General features: G+C 39.1%; 7 protein-coding genes across 7 annotated transcripts; 3 read left to right on the top strand and 4 right to left on the bottom strand.

The window, feature by feature from the left end:
* Window positions 1-230: 230 nt before the first annotated feature.
* FMP42 (Fmp42p) lies at window positions 231-1811 on the top strand (the record flags this gene model as incomplete). The annotated part of the gene is made up of 1 exon (XM_037286985.1): window positions 231-1811. One exon carries the CDS (start codon window positions 231-233, stop codon window positions 1809-1811), a length of 1581 nt encoding a protein of 526 aa, XP_037142880.1.
* A 364-nt stretch (window positions 1812-2175) lies between these two features.
* RFM1 (Rfm1p) lies at window positions 2176-3276 on the top strand (the record flags this gene model as incomplete). Its single annotated transcript, XM_037286984.1, has 1 exon — window positions 2176-3276. One exon carries the CDS (start codon window positions 2176-2178, stop codon window positions 3274-3276), a length of 1101 nt encoding a protein of 366 aa, XP_037142879.1.
* Window positions 3277-3335: 59 nt separating this feature from the next.
* ERG8 (phosphomevalonate kinase) lies at window positions 3336-4694 on the bottom strand (the record flags this gene model as incomplete). Its single annotated transcript, XM_037286983.1, has 1 exon — window positions 3336-4694. One exon carries the CDS (start codon window positions 4692-4694, stop codon window positions 3336-3338), a length of 1359 nt encoding a protein of 452 aa, XP_037142878.1.
* A 190-nt stretch (window positions 4695-4884) lies between these two features.
* ESC1 (Esc1p) lies at window positions 4885-9501 on the bottom strand (the record flags this gene model as incomplete). Its single annotated transcript, XM_037286982.1, has 1 exon — window positions 4885-9501. The coding sequence occupies one exon, from the start codon at window positions 9499-9501 to the stop codon at window positions 4885-4887; it is 4617 nt and encodes a 1538-aa protein (XP_037142877.1).
* A 165-nt stretch (window positions 9502-9666) lies between these two features.
* On the top strand, window positions 9667-12954 carry TRS130 (transport protein particle complex II subunit TRS130; the record flags this gene model as incomplete). The annotated part of the gene is made up of 1 exon (XM_037286981.1): window positions 9667-12954. One exon carries the CDS (start codon window positions 9667-9669, stop codon window positions 12952-12954), a length of 3288 nt encoding a protein of 1095 aa, XP_037142876.1.
* A 30-nt stretch (window positions 12955-12984) lies between these two features.
* On the bottom strand, window positions 12985-13809 carry HEM4 (uroporphyrinogen-III synthase HEM4; the record flags this gene model as incomplete). Its single annotated transcript, XM_037286980.1, has 1 exon — window positions 12985-13809. The coding sequence occupies one exon, from the start codon at window positions 13807-13809 to the stop codon at window positions 12985-12987; it is 825 nt and encodes a 274-aa protein (XP_037142875.1).
* Window positions 13810-14341: 532 nt separating this feature from the next.
* On the bottom strand, window positions 14342-15913 carry GUA1 (GMP synthase (glutamine-hydrolyzing); the record flags this gene model as incomplete). Its single annotated transcript, XM_037286979.1, has 1 exon — window positions 14342-15913. The coding sequence occupies one exon, from the start codon at window positions 15911-15913 to the stop codon at window positions 14342-14344; it is 1572 nt and encodes a 523-aa protein (XP_037142874.1).
* Between the last annotated feature and the right edge of the window lie 410 nt (window positions 15914-16323).

Genomic DNA, 16323 nt, shown 5'->3' with positions numbered 1-16323 from the left:
CTAAAAAAAGTGTATATGCAAGAACAATTACAGTATCTTTCTATTTCGGGGTTCTCCTTTCTCTATTGCAAATACTATGTCTTATCAACTTCTCCGTTTTCTGCGCCGAGAGCTTATCTTGGTGGAAAAAAATAATAAGGTAACTGCAGAGAGAGAACACACATAAATACAGAAGTCAAATGATTAGGAATTTCTAATTTGCCTTTCATTCCAAACTATCAACAAGACTTATGAACTGGGCAAACATGTCAGAGGATAAGAGCAAGAGATTGAAAATTGTACAGATTACATGCGCCAGTATATGGTGTTTGTTCTCCGCTGGTATTGTCTTTGGTTTCGCAGCATTAAAGACAATCTTGATCAAGGAAGGAATATATGCTGATATGTGTCAAAATGACATTGGGATACTCAAAGCCAAAGGTCCTTGTGTTGAACAAGATTTGAAATTGAACTTTTTGTTCACTGCAGCGGCAGGTGTCACCAATGTGATAGCGTTGCCTGTTGGAACAATTTTAGATCGTTATGGACCTCGTGTCTGCGGTATAATTGGAGCTTTCTGGATTATATGTGGGTCTCAGATGTTCATTTGGTCTGATTCACTCTTAAAATATACAGATCCTTATTTGACGGGATACATCCTTTTGGCAGTCGGAGGCCCTTTTGTATTTATTTCATGCTTCCAATTGGCTAATACTTTCCCCAAAAGATCAGGCTCTATCCTCTCTCTAATTACAGGTACATTTGATTCTAGCGCAGCATTGTTTTTGTTTTACAGAATCATTTATGAAAAATGGGATTCTGATCTGCATCTATCGAAATTCTTCAAAATTTATCTTGTTGTTCCACTGTTCATTATTTTCTGTCAGTTGTTCTTTATGCCCCATGAATCTTATAAAACACAAGGCAATGTTATGAAGCTAAGTGTCGAAGGTCTTGACGAGAACGGTCATCTTTTAGAAGGTGACGATGGTTCTGCTATTATCCCTGATCAACAGGAGCGTCAATCATTATTGTCTCAAGAAACAATGGAACAAAATGGAATTTTAACTGCGCAGAGAAGTCGCCAAAAATCGGTATTGGAAACTTACGTGGAGGCTAAACTAGAGAAAAAAACTGGGGGAATTTTCGGCATATTGCATGGTTATACCGTAAGAGAGCAGTTGAAAAGTCCTCTTTTCTACTTGATGGTCATCTTTACCACCATTTGCATGTTAAGAATTAACTATTTTGTTGCCACTATAAGATCACAAGAGGAGTATTTACTTGGAGATTTTGAAAAGGCAGCCACCATGAACTCAATTTTTGATGTAGCATTACCTTTGGGTGGCCTAGTATCAATTCCTTTGACAGGCATAATCCTGGATCATTTCAAAACCCTAGACACACTTGCTATTGTCATGGGTACTTCCATTACAATTGGAATATTGGGTTTGATTCCGCATTCCTTTGTGTCCAATTTAATTGGTATTGTACTTCTTGTTGTCTACAGACCATTCTACTACACTGTCGTTTCCGACTATGTGTCCAAGGTGTTTGGATTTGATACTTTTGGAACAATATATGGTACACTGATCTGTATTTCCGGTGTGCTGAACATGTTTCAAAGTGTTTTGGATGCTTGGACTCACAATATATTCAAGATGAACCCATTTCCAATTAACTTCGTGCTAGTGCTGGTGACAATTATATCAGGTTCGGTGCTGTTACAAAGAGCTCACAGGGAAGTTCGTGAGAAACAGGCCGGCAAACAGTCACTGCCAGAGGAAGAAATTGCATCGTCCAGTAATACTACTACCTACGGCACTAATTAAGCTTATCAAGAACATAAGTACTCCAGAAGTTTAGTATCCGCGAGTCTTGTTTGTACATATTCGTAGTGATCTGTGCGTATTCACAGTGATCTGTACCAATTCATAACTAGATTACTTTCGATATACAATAAATCTCGATATACAATTTTGCTGTGCATTGCTGCCTTCTTTTCACTTCTTTTATATCCTGATTAATCGTGAATTAAGAAATGAAGCGGCCAGCGCCGGTAATGAAAAATTTCACAAAATGCAGCTCAACAGTTGACACTTAAAAGGACAGAATATGAAATTCATTCGGAGAGGATTGCTCTAACTAGCTTCAAAAAACAAAACATTTATAGAAGATTTCGTGGCTACGTGAACCATGTTGAGAATTGTTCCCTCAGAAATTGAGACCATAAAACAGGATAGCATGGAAGGCGTCAATAATAATGAAAATAATATTCCTTCAAAGGGTTCATATCCAGATGTTGAAAAAGATTATACGACTGTTAACAATGCTGGAGTAAATTCTATGGTCGAAGAGGGTAAAGCGAATAACGAGTCTACTGGAGAAAAGACGAGTGGGGCCGCAATTTGGAATAATTTATTTAAAGCTAATAAAATACGCGATGAACTTCAAACACAAATCAGATTATACGCCGAAAAGATCAAGCCAATTGAATTTGAATCATATCACGAATATTTTCTCATAAAAACATTTAAAAAGGGTAAGTCCGCTAGTGGGCATGTTGATATTGACAGTTTACGAAGAAGAAATTCCAGCATATATTACAAAAAGATTAAAATGCCTGAATACACAGCTCCTGGAGGTTATACAAACTCCTCTGGAACATCATCTAACAATTTGTTATCTGAAGAGGAAGACGAGGAAGACCAGGACGATGCAGATTTTTGTGTTGGAAGCGGCAAAGGTGATGCCAGATCATATCCAGATGACTTATATGGCGACCTCGGTGACAATGTAGGGCCTGCAAGGAAAAGAAGAACAAGGGCACAGCTTGCTGCCCAAATTGAAAAGGATGAAGTAGAAAATGCGGTCTCTCTTAAAAGTGAGGATGCTCAAAGTAAAAAATCCCCTAATCGTGATGTATCATACTTAAATATTAGTACAAACAATGACTCGGAGAATCCAAGGAGAAGATCATCAAGATTATCTCAAAAGTTTAGTGAAAGTAAAGAAGCCTCTTCTAGTCCAGATACTCAGCCAGACGATCGCACCACAAACATTCGGGATCTATATGAGTCCCTAGTACCAAAAGTACGCCAGCCATATAGGAGGTCTGATTGGATATTGCCTTCGAAATACAGATATACTCCTGAAAAGCAAATGCGAACAAGGCCTGTATATGAGAAGGTAAAGATAAACGAACTCGTTGCTAGTGAAAAAATACGAAACGTTCTATCAAGATTTGAAGGTGGTGTTGCTGGTGTAAGGAAAAGAGGTTGGAATACAGTCAGTTGAAATTAAGGTCTATGTAAAATCAGTCTATAAATTTAACAATTTCTTTGACTTGTGTTAGCCTAGTCGCTACGGAGGTTATCATAGTGTGATGGAATTTCTTCTAGAACACCTATATCTGCCTGTTGCAAATCTAACCATGAGACATCTTTAAAGTCATGTTTACCATCTGTTTGAGAACGTAAATCTGTGGTATCAGTAGTCAGTAGTGCGATCGCATCAAATCCACCCGCCCCTGGAATAACGCCCGTGAGAACACCATTGAGCTTCATGCACGCATCTAGTAAAGTTGTTTGAACTAAAGGTTCGACATCTGCTCCAGATTCTTTCGTGATCAGGCGGAAATTTTCGCGAATACCATTCACAGATTGTCTAATCTGCTTCAGTGCAGTATAACTGTTGATAGCCTCGTCATTTCCAGAGTTGATCGCAGTCAACATTCCATCATATATTTGCTTATTTTTGCTGAGGTTATTTATCTCATTCAGACAATCAATGAACGCTGAATTCTTGGAATTGATATTCTCATAAATCTCTGAGCTACTCGGATAAGCTTCTCTATACCATGCCTTGACTTTGCCCACCAGCTTTGTAGTTTCGGAACCATTGTTTACATCTCCCATCATCAATCTCAAATTATCAGGCAATCTAATGCGATCTGCGGTAAAGTTCCAATCAGTCTCATCTACGAGATGTTTCAATTTCTCCTTATAGATTTGTATTTTGGAGACAGACATATCAGGCAAATTAGAGATTAACTCCGGCATAAATCTTCGATAAATGATGGAGCCGAATGTAGCGGATGCTACATCAAATCCGCTGCCGACTTTCCCCTGCGCCTGACAATGGGCAACCTGTGCAAGCTTGTGAATAGTTTCCAAGTCAGCCTTCGAATAAGGATTCAATTCTTTTCTCAGAACTGATGCCAACGCTGTTGTAAGCACTGTCACTAAACCGGCAGATGATCCTAGTCCAGTTTTTGGAACCTCTGTGATGCTTTTCGTGTGAAACGCAAATTTCTTGAGAGAGTTTCTCTTGAGTGAGCTTTCAGATTGAGAATGATATTCTGAGTCAGAGAAAATCTCAATGTTCACATCCTTCAAGTTTGAGATACATGGATCAAAATAATTTAGAACGTTTAGAAGTACTTTCTCGATAAACGGATTCTTTTTGTTGTCTCTTTCAGACAGCGAGTAGCCATTGGTTTGCTGCAGTTGATAGGTCCAGCAATCATTGTTGAATTGGGAGCTTCTCACTTGAATAGAGGGATTGCCTTTTTGGATGGCCTCTGAAGTGGAAACAACTGCATGCATGCGCGCTGACAGTGCCACAACATACGACTTATACTCGGGTTCCAAGACTAGGTAACCACCAACTAAAAGTGCCTTTCCTGGGGCGCTGAATGCTCTCCTTTCAACCATCAAAAATAATTAGATTCTATCTATTAATGAATAAAGGCCTCTGTATATTCCTAAAATGCTTTCGAAATTTGCCGTTTTATATCTGTGTTCCTGCGGCCGGGGCCTAATACTAAAAATTTGGAGATATGTAATTCGAAAAGGAAAACTAACACAAAACATACATACAAGATATCCAATACTAAATCCCTGCTCAGTCAGTCTGCCCTCTTTTACTTTGTTTCCTGTGATTTCTGTAGTAACTCGTATTAGATTTGGATTTCTTGAGCTTTCTTGCTCTCTTTCTTGCTTTACCTCCCACAAGAGCAGGATGGCTGGAGCGCTTTCTTTTGGAGCGAGACTTGAAATTGTTGACATTTGATGTCATGCCGAGGCGCAAATTTTCCTCATTACTGGTTGATGCGTCATCATTCCCTGAAAAGTCCTCTTGTTCTACGTCTCGGAGTACTTCTGACGCTGCACTCGTCTTTAAGTCATCGCTCTTACCTGATCCGTCACTTTGTTTCATCACAGCCACTTCGAGAGCAACGCTCGACAGGGCATCAGCATCTTCATTGTTGTTATCGTAGGGCTCACTATCAGGAGAATCTTCAGAGGGAGGATCAGACAGCAAGTCATCCGGTAATGCGGCCACGTTAGTCAGATTTATTCCTGAAGGAGAACCACTAATTTCTGATACCCTAATTGACTCAGATCCTGAACTAGAAGAGATAATATCTACACTTTTTACATTCTCAAAGTCATCGATTGTAGTTACTCCGGAAACTGCTGCTGGATAGCTATGTTCTTGAGCATTCTCACCAGTAACTTTTATATTGTCATTCAAAGACTTCTCGCTGCTCATTTTTTCATTTTTAGACACTTCATTATTCATTTTTTCATCACTTAACTCTTCATCATTGGTCAATTTTTCATCCGAAATTGATATATTATCCGTGTTGTTGTCAGAAATAATTGTAATGTCAGCCTCACCGCCCACTTGCACCGTCGTATTCAACTCTTCATTCCTTAATTCATCCATATTCAGTTTATCATCCAAAATTAAATAGTCATTCAAGTTTTTGTCAAGATTGATTGTAATTTCAGCTTCCCCGTCCTCTTTCACCGTCATGTTCAACTCCTCATGAGGTACTACATCGGTGTTATTAACGCTGGAGTATAAGAAGTCTGATTTGAGTAAATTCAGGGGTGTTCCATCCACTATGTCAGATATGTGTTGAATATGCTCAATACTAGATATTACATCTTGAGTATTTTCGCTTTTTTGCGAACCATCCCCGTTTCTTGCCACGCTCAAGGAGGTTTCTAACCGTGTAAGAGAAGGGACTGAAAGAGCCGAGTCTCTTTGATTAGTAGAGTTAGAATTATTTAATACCTCATGCTTCCAATCTCCATCAAAAAGACCTGTCGCAAGATCAGCAGACTCACCTTCTTCTTTCTTGATTAGCCATGGCTCTTTTTCGTCATTGTGATACAACTCATTTTGCTGCTCATTTAGTTGCTCATCCTGGAGCTTTCTGTGCTCCTCATGATTAGCGGTTATTTGATCTACTTTCTGATCCTTCTTTTCTGCAGATTCATTGATCGTTACTGCTGTGGAGGAAGCATCTTCCTCAATATCCATTGCATCAATTCTTTTGACAAAATCGGATGCGACATTTCCAACATTTTTTATATGGTTTGCGATCGTGCCTAGTGCACGAATCGGAGAAGATAATACTTTCATTGAGAGGGATCTGTGATCTAATTTGGATCCGTGGCCTTTTTCCAACTTGGTGGACGACTCAACTTCAATGTCAGGGTTATTCACACCATCCGCTGTGGCTGCACTGCACTTGTTTTCATAATGTCCCTTCTTTACATCTTTTTCTATTTCATCTGCAAAAAAAGATCTTTTTTTAAGGAAATTTGAGTAGTACTGTTCGTTCTTATTATGAGTTGAACTTACTAAAGGTTTTGTAGATGGTGCTCTCTCGTACACATCACACTCCTCCACTATTATACTCGGCTCATCCATTGCATCAGGGAGTTCTATTATTGGCTCTTCAATTACAAACGAAAGTTGGCCTTGTTCAACAATTGATATTGAATTGTCGCCAGCCTGCAGTTCTTCAATATTAAATGCTGCAGTTGAAGTCTCAAAAGCTTCCGCCGATATCACGGGGAATTCTACTACTGGATCAGTTTCAACCAGGTATAGATCTTCTATTGCTTCAGCTATGGTATCGTCTCCAGACTTTAATTCGGCTATGAATGAGTTTTCAAAGACTGCACTGTCGTTTTCAAAATCAGAATCTTCGATTATCGGTTTTGTTAAGACTATGTGGCATGGCGTTACAGGAGATTCTAGCTCCTCCAACAAAATTTCGCCAGCTCCCTCAGAAGCGTCGAGTGAACGCTCCGATCTTGACTGTTCATTATTTACAGAAATTTCTGATTTCAGTACATTATCACTCGTGGTGCTTCTATTTGAGCCAGAATTCAGAGCTGTCTCGCGTTCAATGGCGTTCGTACTCATTTTCTCACCTTGATCCTTCCATAATTCGCTTCCTTCTTCTTCCAACTGCACCTGAGTACTTTCAGCTGTGCTTTCCATCTTTTGACTACACACCTTTGGCGCTTGCCCAATCGATGCCAACGTCCTCTGGAGAAGGCTGATTGGGTCTCCCTCATACGCCGTTAAAAAAGGGTTTTCTGTAAGTGGTGAAACATACTCGGGAGGCTCTAAGACTTCGCGATTATCCTCGGAAGATGCAGAGCTATAAGCTGATCCAGTAAAGTGGATTTCATACGTCAAATTCATTTGCTTTTCTTCATCCACCGGTAGTTCTTGACTGTTTGAGGTAAGATCCAGATTCTCATCAACTGAATAGTACAAAGTTTCATCCGCAGCGGAAGAAAAAGTTGTGTCCTCGTCTGTTTCCGCAGCATCAGGCTTGAATATTTTCCTTAATAGAGGCATTTGGGTTCTCTTAGGAGAGTCTTCGACTCCTTCATGAACGGATACTTGATGCGTATCCGTTCCATCATCGGTGTAGACAGCTATATTGCCATCAGATAAATCTTCTTGATTTTCCCCATTATAATCATGCTCACTTCTAGGGTTCTCATTATAAGAATCTTGAACAATTTTAGATGTTTCGCCAAGATCTGCATCTATCCGATCCTCGGCTTGAAGATCTAGGTGATTAGCCGAGAGCACTTGGCTCATGGCTAAGTTAGCAATTGCTTCAAAGTCATATATATTACCAGGAAGCTCATAGTGGGTACCGTCATTCGCAGACTCCATGGAGTGAGTGGTGGTGTAGGCATTTGTAACCTCCGGTACCTTCGTGGCATCTTTGTTAATTCCAGTATCGACTCTCTCCCCTTTGAGACTTTCCAGCCTTTGGGGCATGGCCTCTGTATTTGCTGGCCTAATACTTTTCTCAATAGAATTGCCTTCCGACACTGCACCATCCTCTCGATGCAGATTATCATGACCATAATCAACATGTGTAGGATAAATTTCATCTTTGTTTACATAGTCAGCAGAGATTTTGTCTTCATTAGTTTTATTGTTTAAGTCAAACAATTCTTCTCCTCGTGCTATGCTTTCTTCTACGGATTGTTCTGATGAATTTTCCGCTGCCTCTACCCCTGATATGTCTAGCGATTCTGCAGTTGATTCATGGATTCTCGTTTGTGATGCAGTATCCATTTTATCTTTCAGTTTTTGTGATTCTTCCTGAGAATCCACCCGTGTTTCGTCTAGTGATATTCGTGGTGATTTACTTTCCAGTTCATCATGATGCGGTATACTCGTGTCAGACGCAGTATGGCTATTGTAATCATCAAAATGTCCAGATTCGTTGAATACCATTCTCATTGGATTATACTCCAGACCATTGGGAATGGAAGAGTGCCCAAATCTCGAGTTCGATGAAGTGCTCGATAATGCCGAATCTGATTCAGAGGACTGAGATTCATCGTCTTGGTCCATTTCTTCTGTAGATTCCACTTCAGATGGTATAGGATCTTGATAATCATCCCTGAGTTTATTTCTATCGACGACTTTTTCAAATATATGATTAGTCGTAGTATGTCTATTGGGAGGTTCATCAGCCGATATCTTCTCTTCATAATCTGATAGTATAATGATAGAGGTGGCGCTTGCAATAGACTCCTTGTCGCTTTCATTGACTTTGTGAATATTCGTGTTCATCACAGTATTTAGCTCTGTCTCAGGTTCTGTTCGATCCTCATCCTCATGTTGATCTAAATCCACAAATAAACCATTCTCGGAGCAGCTCTCATTTTCGATATCATCCTCAGACTTTGAAGCTCCTGAATCTGTGAAGCTATCACGTAAGGTTCCATCGAAATTCTTGAAAGAGGTATCTGTTCCGTATCCTTTCCCTGTAGTTGCATCTACTATTTCACCGTCAACATCATTCAATACATTATTCACCAATTCTTCATGCAGTCTATGAGTTTCAGCTTCTTCCCTTAGCTGTTTTTCGAACGTTTTATCTTCCTCTTTTAAGTTCGACAAAATCGATCTACCCCTTTTAATCAAAGATCCGACCCAGCTGAGAGCTTTAGAACTATCTTCATGTGCAGTTTTCTGACTAGCACTCATCTTCTGTGGTTGAGATGTTCTATGGCGCTTATAAGCTTTACTGTAGGTGGTGCTTCTTCGAGTATACCTCGCAAAAGTTGTGTTTCTTTCAGATGTCACAGCGCTAAACCTCTCAATGTTTCTTGTAGGTATTTTGAGATTTAAGTTGTTATCATTTGTCTCATTAAGGTCAGAAAACCCTGAGGACATACTTAGAGATTGTGGCACAGGTACCTTTCTTGTACAACGTAAAATAAGGTAGTTTAAATTTTCAAACTACTTGTAAATGTGAATAACTTTAAAGGCGCGCTTCTACGTAAACAATAAAATGATTTTAAAAGCACATCGAAGCGAAACCGTAAACATTTTAGGCCAATGGAAGCTCCATTCATATCTCCAGCCGTATCCATTAGCTATTTTGATCCATTTGAGGTCTTTGAGAACGTAAAAGAAGAGTTCCTTGATTCAATTCCATTCAAGAATGTTCATTGGAAACCGCCACATGGAACTGTACGAACAATAGAAACTTTAGCTGTGAATCTGAAAAATGAGTCGAAGTCAGAGGACAACGGAATATACCAGCATATGCACTTCATAAGATTTATTGTGGTTAATTGCATATCTATGGATGAATACAGAGCGAAGGTACGGCCACTTATAAGACAATGGCTGCCAGTTGACGAAGCTCTAGCGTACCGTACAAATATTCTTAGGTCTCCAATGCCACTTGTCTTATTTTATTCTAATTCAGAAGTAGTGGATTCGAGCCTGTTCAAAACGACTCCTCTGCTGAATAAGTTAAATAAGGATTTTCCTAGTGTAAAAGTGCTAGAGTTGAGATCGGTCTATAAATCACCGCAGGAGAAGAAAGAATTTTGGAATCAGTTGAGCGGTCAGTTGAAAATGCTCGTTCTTAGTATCTTCTATCAGAGATTAACCCACTATCAAAAAGAACTGGAACATTTAGGCGAAAAAATAGAAAACTTCGACAATGAATTGCTATTAAGAGAGAAGCTAGTTGAACTTTATTTGGCCCTCAACATGCATGACCAAGTAATAGATCTGTTGAATTCTATAGAAAAGAAAGTTGTACCACATCTCAAAACTGAACTTCCAAATGGATATTTAGACGGTTCTCACGGCATACTGCAAGAATCTAGTCCAGATTATTATTTTATTGGAACAATGCTGAAAGGTAAAAAACTCACTAAGCTACGATTCTACAGGTATTTTTTTGTTAGAAAATTGGAACTTCAATTAAAAGGTGACTCGACTACCGTGAAAGTTTTGACAGTGCATAAGCTGCTGCGCGATTTCCTATACAAAATGGAAACCATATTTAAAAATGACAGTTACTGGCTACAATTCAAATACGAATTTCTTTGTCAAGCATATGAGTGTTTACCCACCGAAAACTTGATGGAAACCAGGGGCGAAGTCCTTCTATCTAAACGTGATTGTTGGATCGAAGGAGTCCAATCATGCACCAACTTCAAATTAGCAAGCAAAATATTTCCTGAAAGTAAAATCACATATAAATTTGATAAATTTAAAGATACTTTTTCCACTGAAGAAGTGTACCATGAAAACTACCTTAAATTAACGAAGGAAATTATGTCGATCTACAACAATTGTGAAGGGAAAAGACAAAGAATGGTTGATATATTATTTATTGAGATCGGCAATTTCCATTACCAAAGGGGAGAGTATGAAGAGGCAGTCTCTATTTTCCTTTCGTGCCACGAATATTATACACAATCAAAATGGCTTTTTATCGGAAAGAATATATTGCAAACGTTCATTAATTCATTGATCAAATGTCCTCTTATAACAGAGCTTATAATTGAGGGTGAGGCTGTACCTGTTTCTACAATCCTGAGCAATGCATTGCTACATATTCTAAAGATTTCAGATGATTATGATGAGAAAAAAAAATGGTGTAATCAATTCTTTACCATACAACAAAAAGAATCAGTGAGATTACTTTACCCTATGGATGATTTGCTGAACGTTGTTTTAACTAATACGGTCTACCTCACAGCTCCTAATACTTATGCGATGGATATTCATATCGATAATCATGGGATTCCAAAAGAAATCGAGGTGGAAACTATGAAACTTATCTTGAAGAATTCAAATGATGATTTTGTGTTTTTTGAAGCATGTGAAATCAGTATTAATGAGTATCAAAAGTCCTATACTTTAAAATCTAAAAATGTACGATTTGGAACCTTTCTTCCAGTTTCTTTTGAGGTTAACACTGGAAATACCATATTTACAAGACAATTTTCGAACGAAGATAAAAATGAGATATTTTTACATCCTCTGTACGATCCTACAGGTGTGTCTTTTACCATAAGTGAAGCTAGGGAACTGAATCTAGAAGAAAATAAACTTGAAATTTCATTCCGGAACATCGATAAAACTGAGACGTTTGATCTAGAGGTTTTTGTACCAAGGATTGGTATCCCACCAAGATCTTCTGTAAGCTTTTCGACGGATGAGGATGTTCATAGTTTCAAAGTCAGTAGCCGAAACCTGCATCAGAAAATAACATATTATATGAAAGACCCAAGAACATCTTTTGAACTGAACACCAGGCTATCTTTTGTGAAGAAAGATTGCACACAGAGATATAGCGAAGAGAGAATATTTCTTATCGAGTGCTACCTTCCCGTTTCGGTATCAGTAGAAGACATCTTCAAAAGAGACCTATTTATATTCAAGTTCCTCTTAAATTCCTCAACATTTGAGGAGCCAATTATATTGCATTCATCAAAATTACTTCCTCCAAAGGATATCGATCACTATGAAATATCGGGCGAATACAGCCCTGAATCCCTGAAATACTTAACAGCAGATCCAAATGAATACTGTCTGAATTGCTATCAAATCAGGACTCCGAAGAGATACGACCCCGCTGATATATTTCATTTAGCAGTGTCCTATAATACCTTAAAGGAGCAGTTAGACCAACTAGTTACTGATGCGGTCTTGGTTCAGGGAAATATAAAGTGGCATAGTCATTTTGAAGTCTGGAAATCATTTTGGGAGTATTTCGTTTTGCCTAAACTTCAATACGACTACAATTCTTTTCAACGGAGCTGGTTGATAATTCTGACTAAAGGTAGCTTTGAAATGAAAGATTTGTTGCATCATGTAGAAAAATTATCGATGGGAGACGTTGTTGCTAATGGAATGATTGATTGCTTGGAAAGAATTATTAATGGTGTGCAATTATCAGAAATTGATATTTCTGGATATGCAAAAAACCTAGCTACGAGAACTTTAATTGTCCCCGTACAAATGCCAAAAGTAGAACACCTCTTCTATCTTGAGATTATAAAGGGTGATGATCAACCGTCACACGAAGTCGGAATGCCCTTACCGGTCAAGATAAAAATTGATAGAGCTGTTGAAAAATGGGGCAAAACCGAGAGCTTTGGATCATTTGTCTTTGAAATTATTAACAGTAATGAATGGTTAGTTCACGGCAAAAAAAGACTGCTTCTTTTGACAACGTACACTGAACTAGAAATTGATATTATACCTCTAAAGAAGGGCTACCTGAGCTTTCCTCGAGTTGAGATTACAAACGTCGACTGTGATGAGCTTGCAAGAATTGATAATTCAAATATTTCTGAGACTATCTTAGTTCTCTAAAATTAGATCTGAATTCACCTTAGCTAGTTTTTATACATACGATCGGATAGCATTCAACAAATTTTCAGCATCGGGTTTAGGACTTACGATATCGGGAGTAATGCCATGACTTTTTAAATATTCTTCGGTGGTTGGGCCAATACTAGCAATTTTTATTTTTCTACAAACTTCCTCATTCAAGCATTTCAGTATCCCTTCCGTTCCTTGTGGGCTGAAGAATACTACCCAACATTTGTTGTTTATGGCGTTTTGAAATCGAGAAGCGTTATCTTGAATATTCTGGGTCTTGTACATCACGACTTCTCTGACGTTTATACCTCTTTGTGAGAGTTTCTTGGGAATAATGTCTCTTCTCACCTCACCAACCAAAAACAAAAGTTCATGGATAGAGTGTTCATTGACCTCTTCCTTGTCTTCGACTCCTAACAGATCAGAAATGATAATATCAGCAAGCACATTTCCATTGCCGGCGTCTTCGCCTCCTCTAAGGTGTTGAAACCCAACTCGCTTCAAAAAGTCCTTCGTTACTGGACCCACCGTATAAATAGTCTTACCCAAAAGTTTAGACCTCGCTTCCTGGCTTAAAAGTGGCAAAACAGATTCACTCAAGCATTCAACAGTTCTTTGAGAGGTTATTATAATATATCTTAGGTTATCAAGGTACCCAGGGCTCTCAATTAGTTGCAAAAATTCTTCTGTTACATTAGTATGAGTTAGCAAAGGCATAAATTCGGGATCGAACCCGTTTGACTTGAACAAAGTATCATATTTATCTAATTGCGACGTCTTATTCTTCAATAGGAGCGCTTTCATTGGGAATCTCAATTGCAGGTTTTCTTGGATCTTGTTCACCATTAATATATCAGAGTTGAATGAATTTTCAAAAGATTGCCGCTCTCGATATCCAATTATCAAATAAAGCGGCAAAGAGTCTAGAGCTTAGCAAGATCTGCAACAGAGCATTGAAACTATTGCAGTTGCTCATCAAAGCAACTGTTTCTCTCTATACCTCAGGAAAGTTATATGTGCTATTTTACGATCTAGAAGGGACCCTTATGCGAATTCTTGATTTATCGACAGAGTTTTGAAGCTAGTTAAAGGTTAGTTAGCTCTTGAATTATATATCACCAAGTAGAGAGATTCCAAAACAAACAGTTACAGTGCACCAATGCATATTCCCGGGGAAGGCATTGATAGAACCTAGATGCGATCACTTGTTTGTGTGGTAATGCATGCACCAGATGGCCAGTTCGGCATAGTGGTTCAGCATAAGAGTCTATCGAAAATGATTAACTAATTTGTTCTATGTTAAGGTATGGGAGCAGTAAAGGAATGATTATTAGTTCAGAATACATATGTATATAAATTTCTATTGTTGTTTGTTGGTTTATTCCCATTCAACAGTAGCTGGTGGTTTAGAAGTAATATCGTAGGTAACTCTTGCAACACCGTCAACTTCATTAACGATTCTAGAAGCGACTCTTTTCAAGAAGTCGTGCTCGAACGGATACCAGTCGGCTGTCATGAAATCAGTAGTTTCAATGGCTCTCAAAGCGATAACTTGTTCATAAGTTCTTTGATCACCCATAACACCAACAGACTTAACTGGCAGCAAGCAGGCAAAGGCCTGAGCAATATTATTATATAATCCAGCTTTTTTGATCTCTTCAATGTAGATGTGATCAGCCTTTCTCGCAATTTCGACTTGTGCTCTAGTCACTTCACCAAGAACACGAATCGCGATACCTGGACCTGGGAAAGGATGTCTCCAGACTAGTTCATGAGAAATACCCAACAATTCACCAAGATGTCTAACTTCATCTTTGAACAATTCTCTCAATGGCTCAATTAGTTTCAATTTCATATCTTCCAATAAACCACCAACATTATGATGGGTTTTGATAGTTTGAGAGGGACCTTTAAATGAAATAGATTCAATAACATCTGGGTATAAAGTACCTTGTAACAAGAATTCGATATCTTTGCCGTCCTTCGGCTTGATTTTTGCAGCTTCTCTTTCAAACACATGGATGAAGGTATTACCGATGATTTTTCTCTTTCTTTCAGGATCGGTGACACCTTTCAATTTATCCAAGAACTCGTCAGAAGCGTCTACAACTGTCAAGTTAATATTTAACCCTTCAACTAGAGTTTTTTTAACATTCTCGGCTTCGTTCAATCTCAGGACACCGTTGTCAACAAGAATTGCGTGAAATCTGTCACCGATAGCTTCAGTCATAAGTTTTGATGCAACAGTGGAGTCAACACCACCAGACACAGCACCAATGACTTCTGCAGTGGGTCCAACAAGGTTTCTAATTCTTTGGATTTCAGTCTCAATGAAGTTCTCCATGGTCCAGTTTTGCTGCGCCTTACAAATATCAACTGCAAAATTCTTCAGCAAAAGTTTGCCCTGGGTAGAATGAGTAACCTCTGGATGGAATTGAATGCCAAAGATGTCTTTTTTCGTATGGCCAATACCACAGTAAGGAGAGTTCTCAGATGTGGCAATAACCTCATAGTCGCTTGGCAGCCCATGCAGCTTGTCTCCATGTGACATCCAAACGATCGAACGGTCAATGCCTTTGAATAAACGGTGGTTTGAGTCGACCACATTTAAGGTAGCCGGCCCGTACTCCCTCTTGTCGCCACGGCCGACATGACTTCCGTCGATCCAGGCCAGTTCCTGCAACCCATAACAGATACCGAGGATCGGCACCTGCAAATCGAAGATTGCGCGGTCAACATGAGGAGAGCCTTCCTCATACACCGAGTAAGGACCACCCGACAAGATAACACCCTTTGGTTTCCAACCCAGCTCAGAAATCTTTTGGGTGCAAGGAAGCATCTCAGCATAGATGTTGAACTCTCTCAATCTTCTAGTGATCAAGTGAGAATATTGAGAACCGAAGTCCAGCACCAAAATGGTGTCGAACATATTAGAAACTGCCGCAGACATTGTAAGATGAGTCAATTCACGAGACCTGTACCACCAATATACGAACAGTACCCCAAGGAATCAAACCCAATCTATCCGAATACTTGTTTCAAAACCAACATTCAAACCTCATCTCATCATCATTTATACATCTCTGTCATACTCTGATAAAATTTTTCAATATAGATAAGAAGTCAAATAGTAACGACGCGCTGTCCGGAAATCCGGACAGCGCGTCGTCAGAAAAACAAAAAAGCACAAAAAAAGGCCGGGCCGATCGGGATTCCCTTGTCGCCTGGCGGGACTGCCGACTAGAAGTGCGATAGATAGCCTGATGAAACTAGCAGAGGACCAACCATAATGAACCACCATGCTACAGAGTTTGCAAGTGCCTCTCATATTTGGAAGTGAACGGTGTCTTGCCCGCAGTG

Source organism: Zygotorulaspora mrakii, chromosome 2 (genome assembly GCF_013402915.1).
Source record: "Zygotorulaspora mrakii chromosome 2, complete sequence".
Lineage (NCBI taxonomy): Eukaryota > Fungi > Ascomycota > Saccharomycetes > Saccharomycetales > Saccharomycetaceae > Zygotorulaspora > Zygotorulaspora mrakii.
This window is presented reverse-complemented; position numbering and strand designations above follow the sequence as displayed.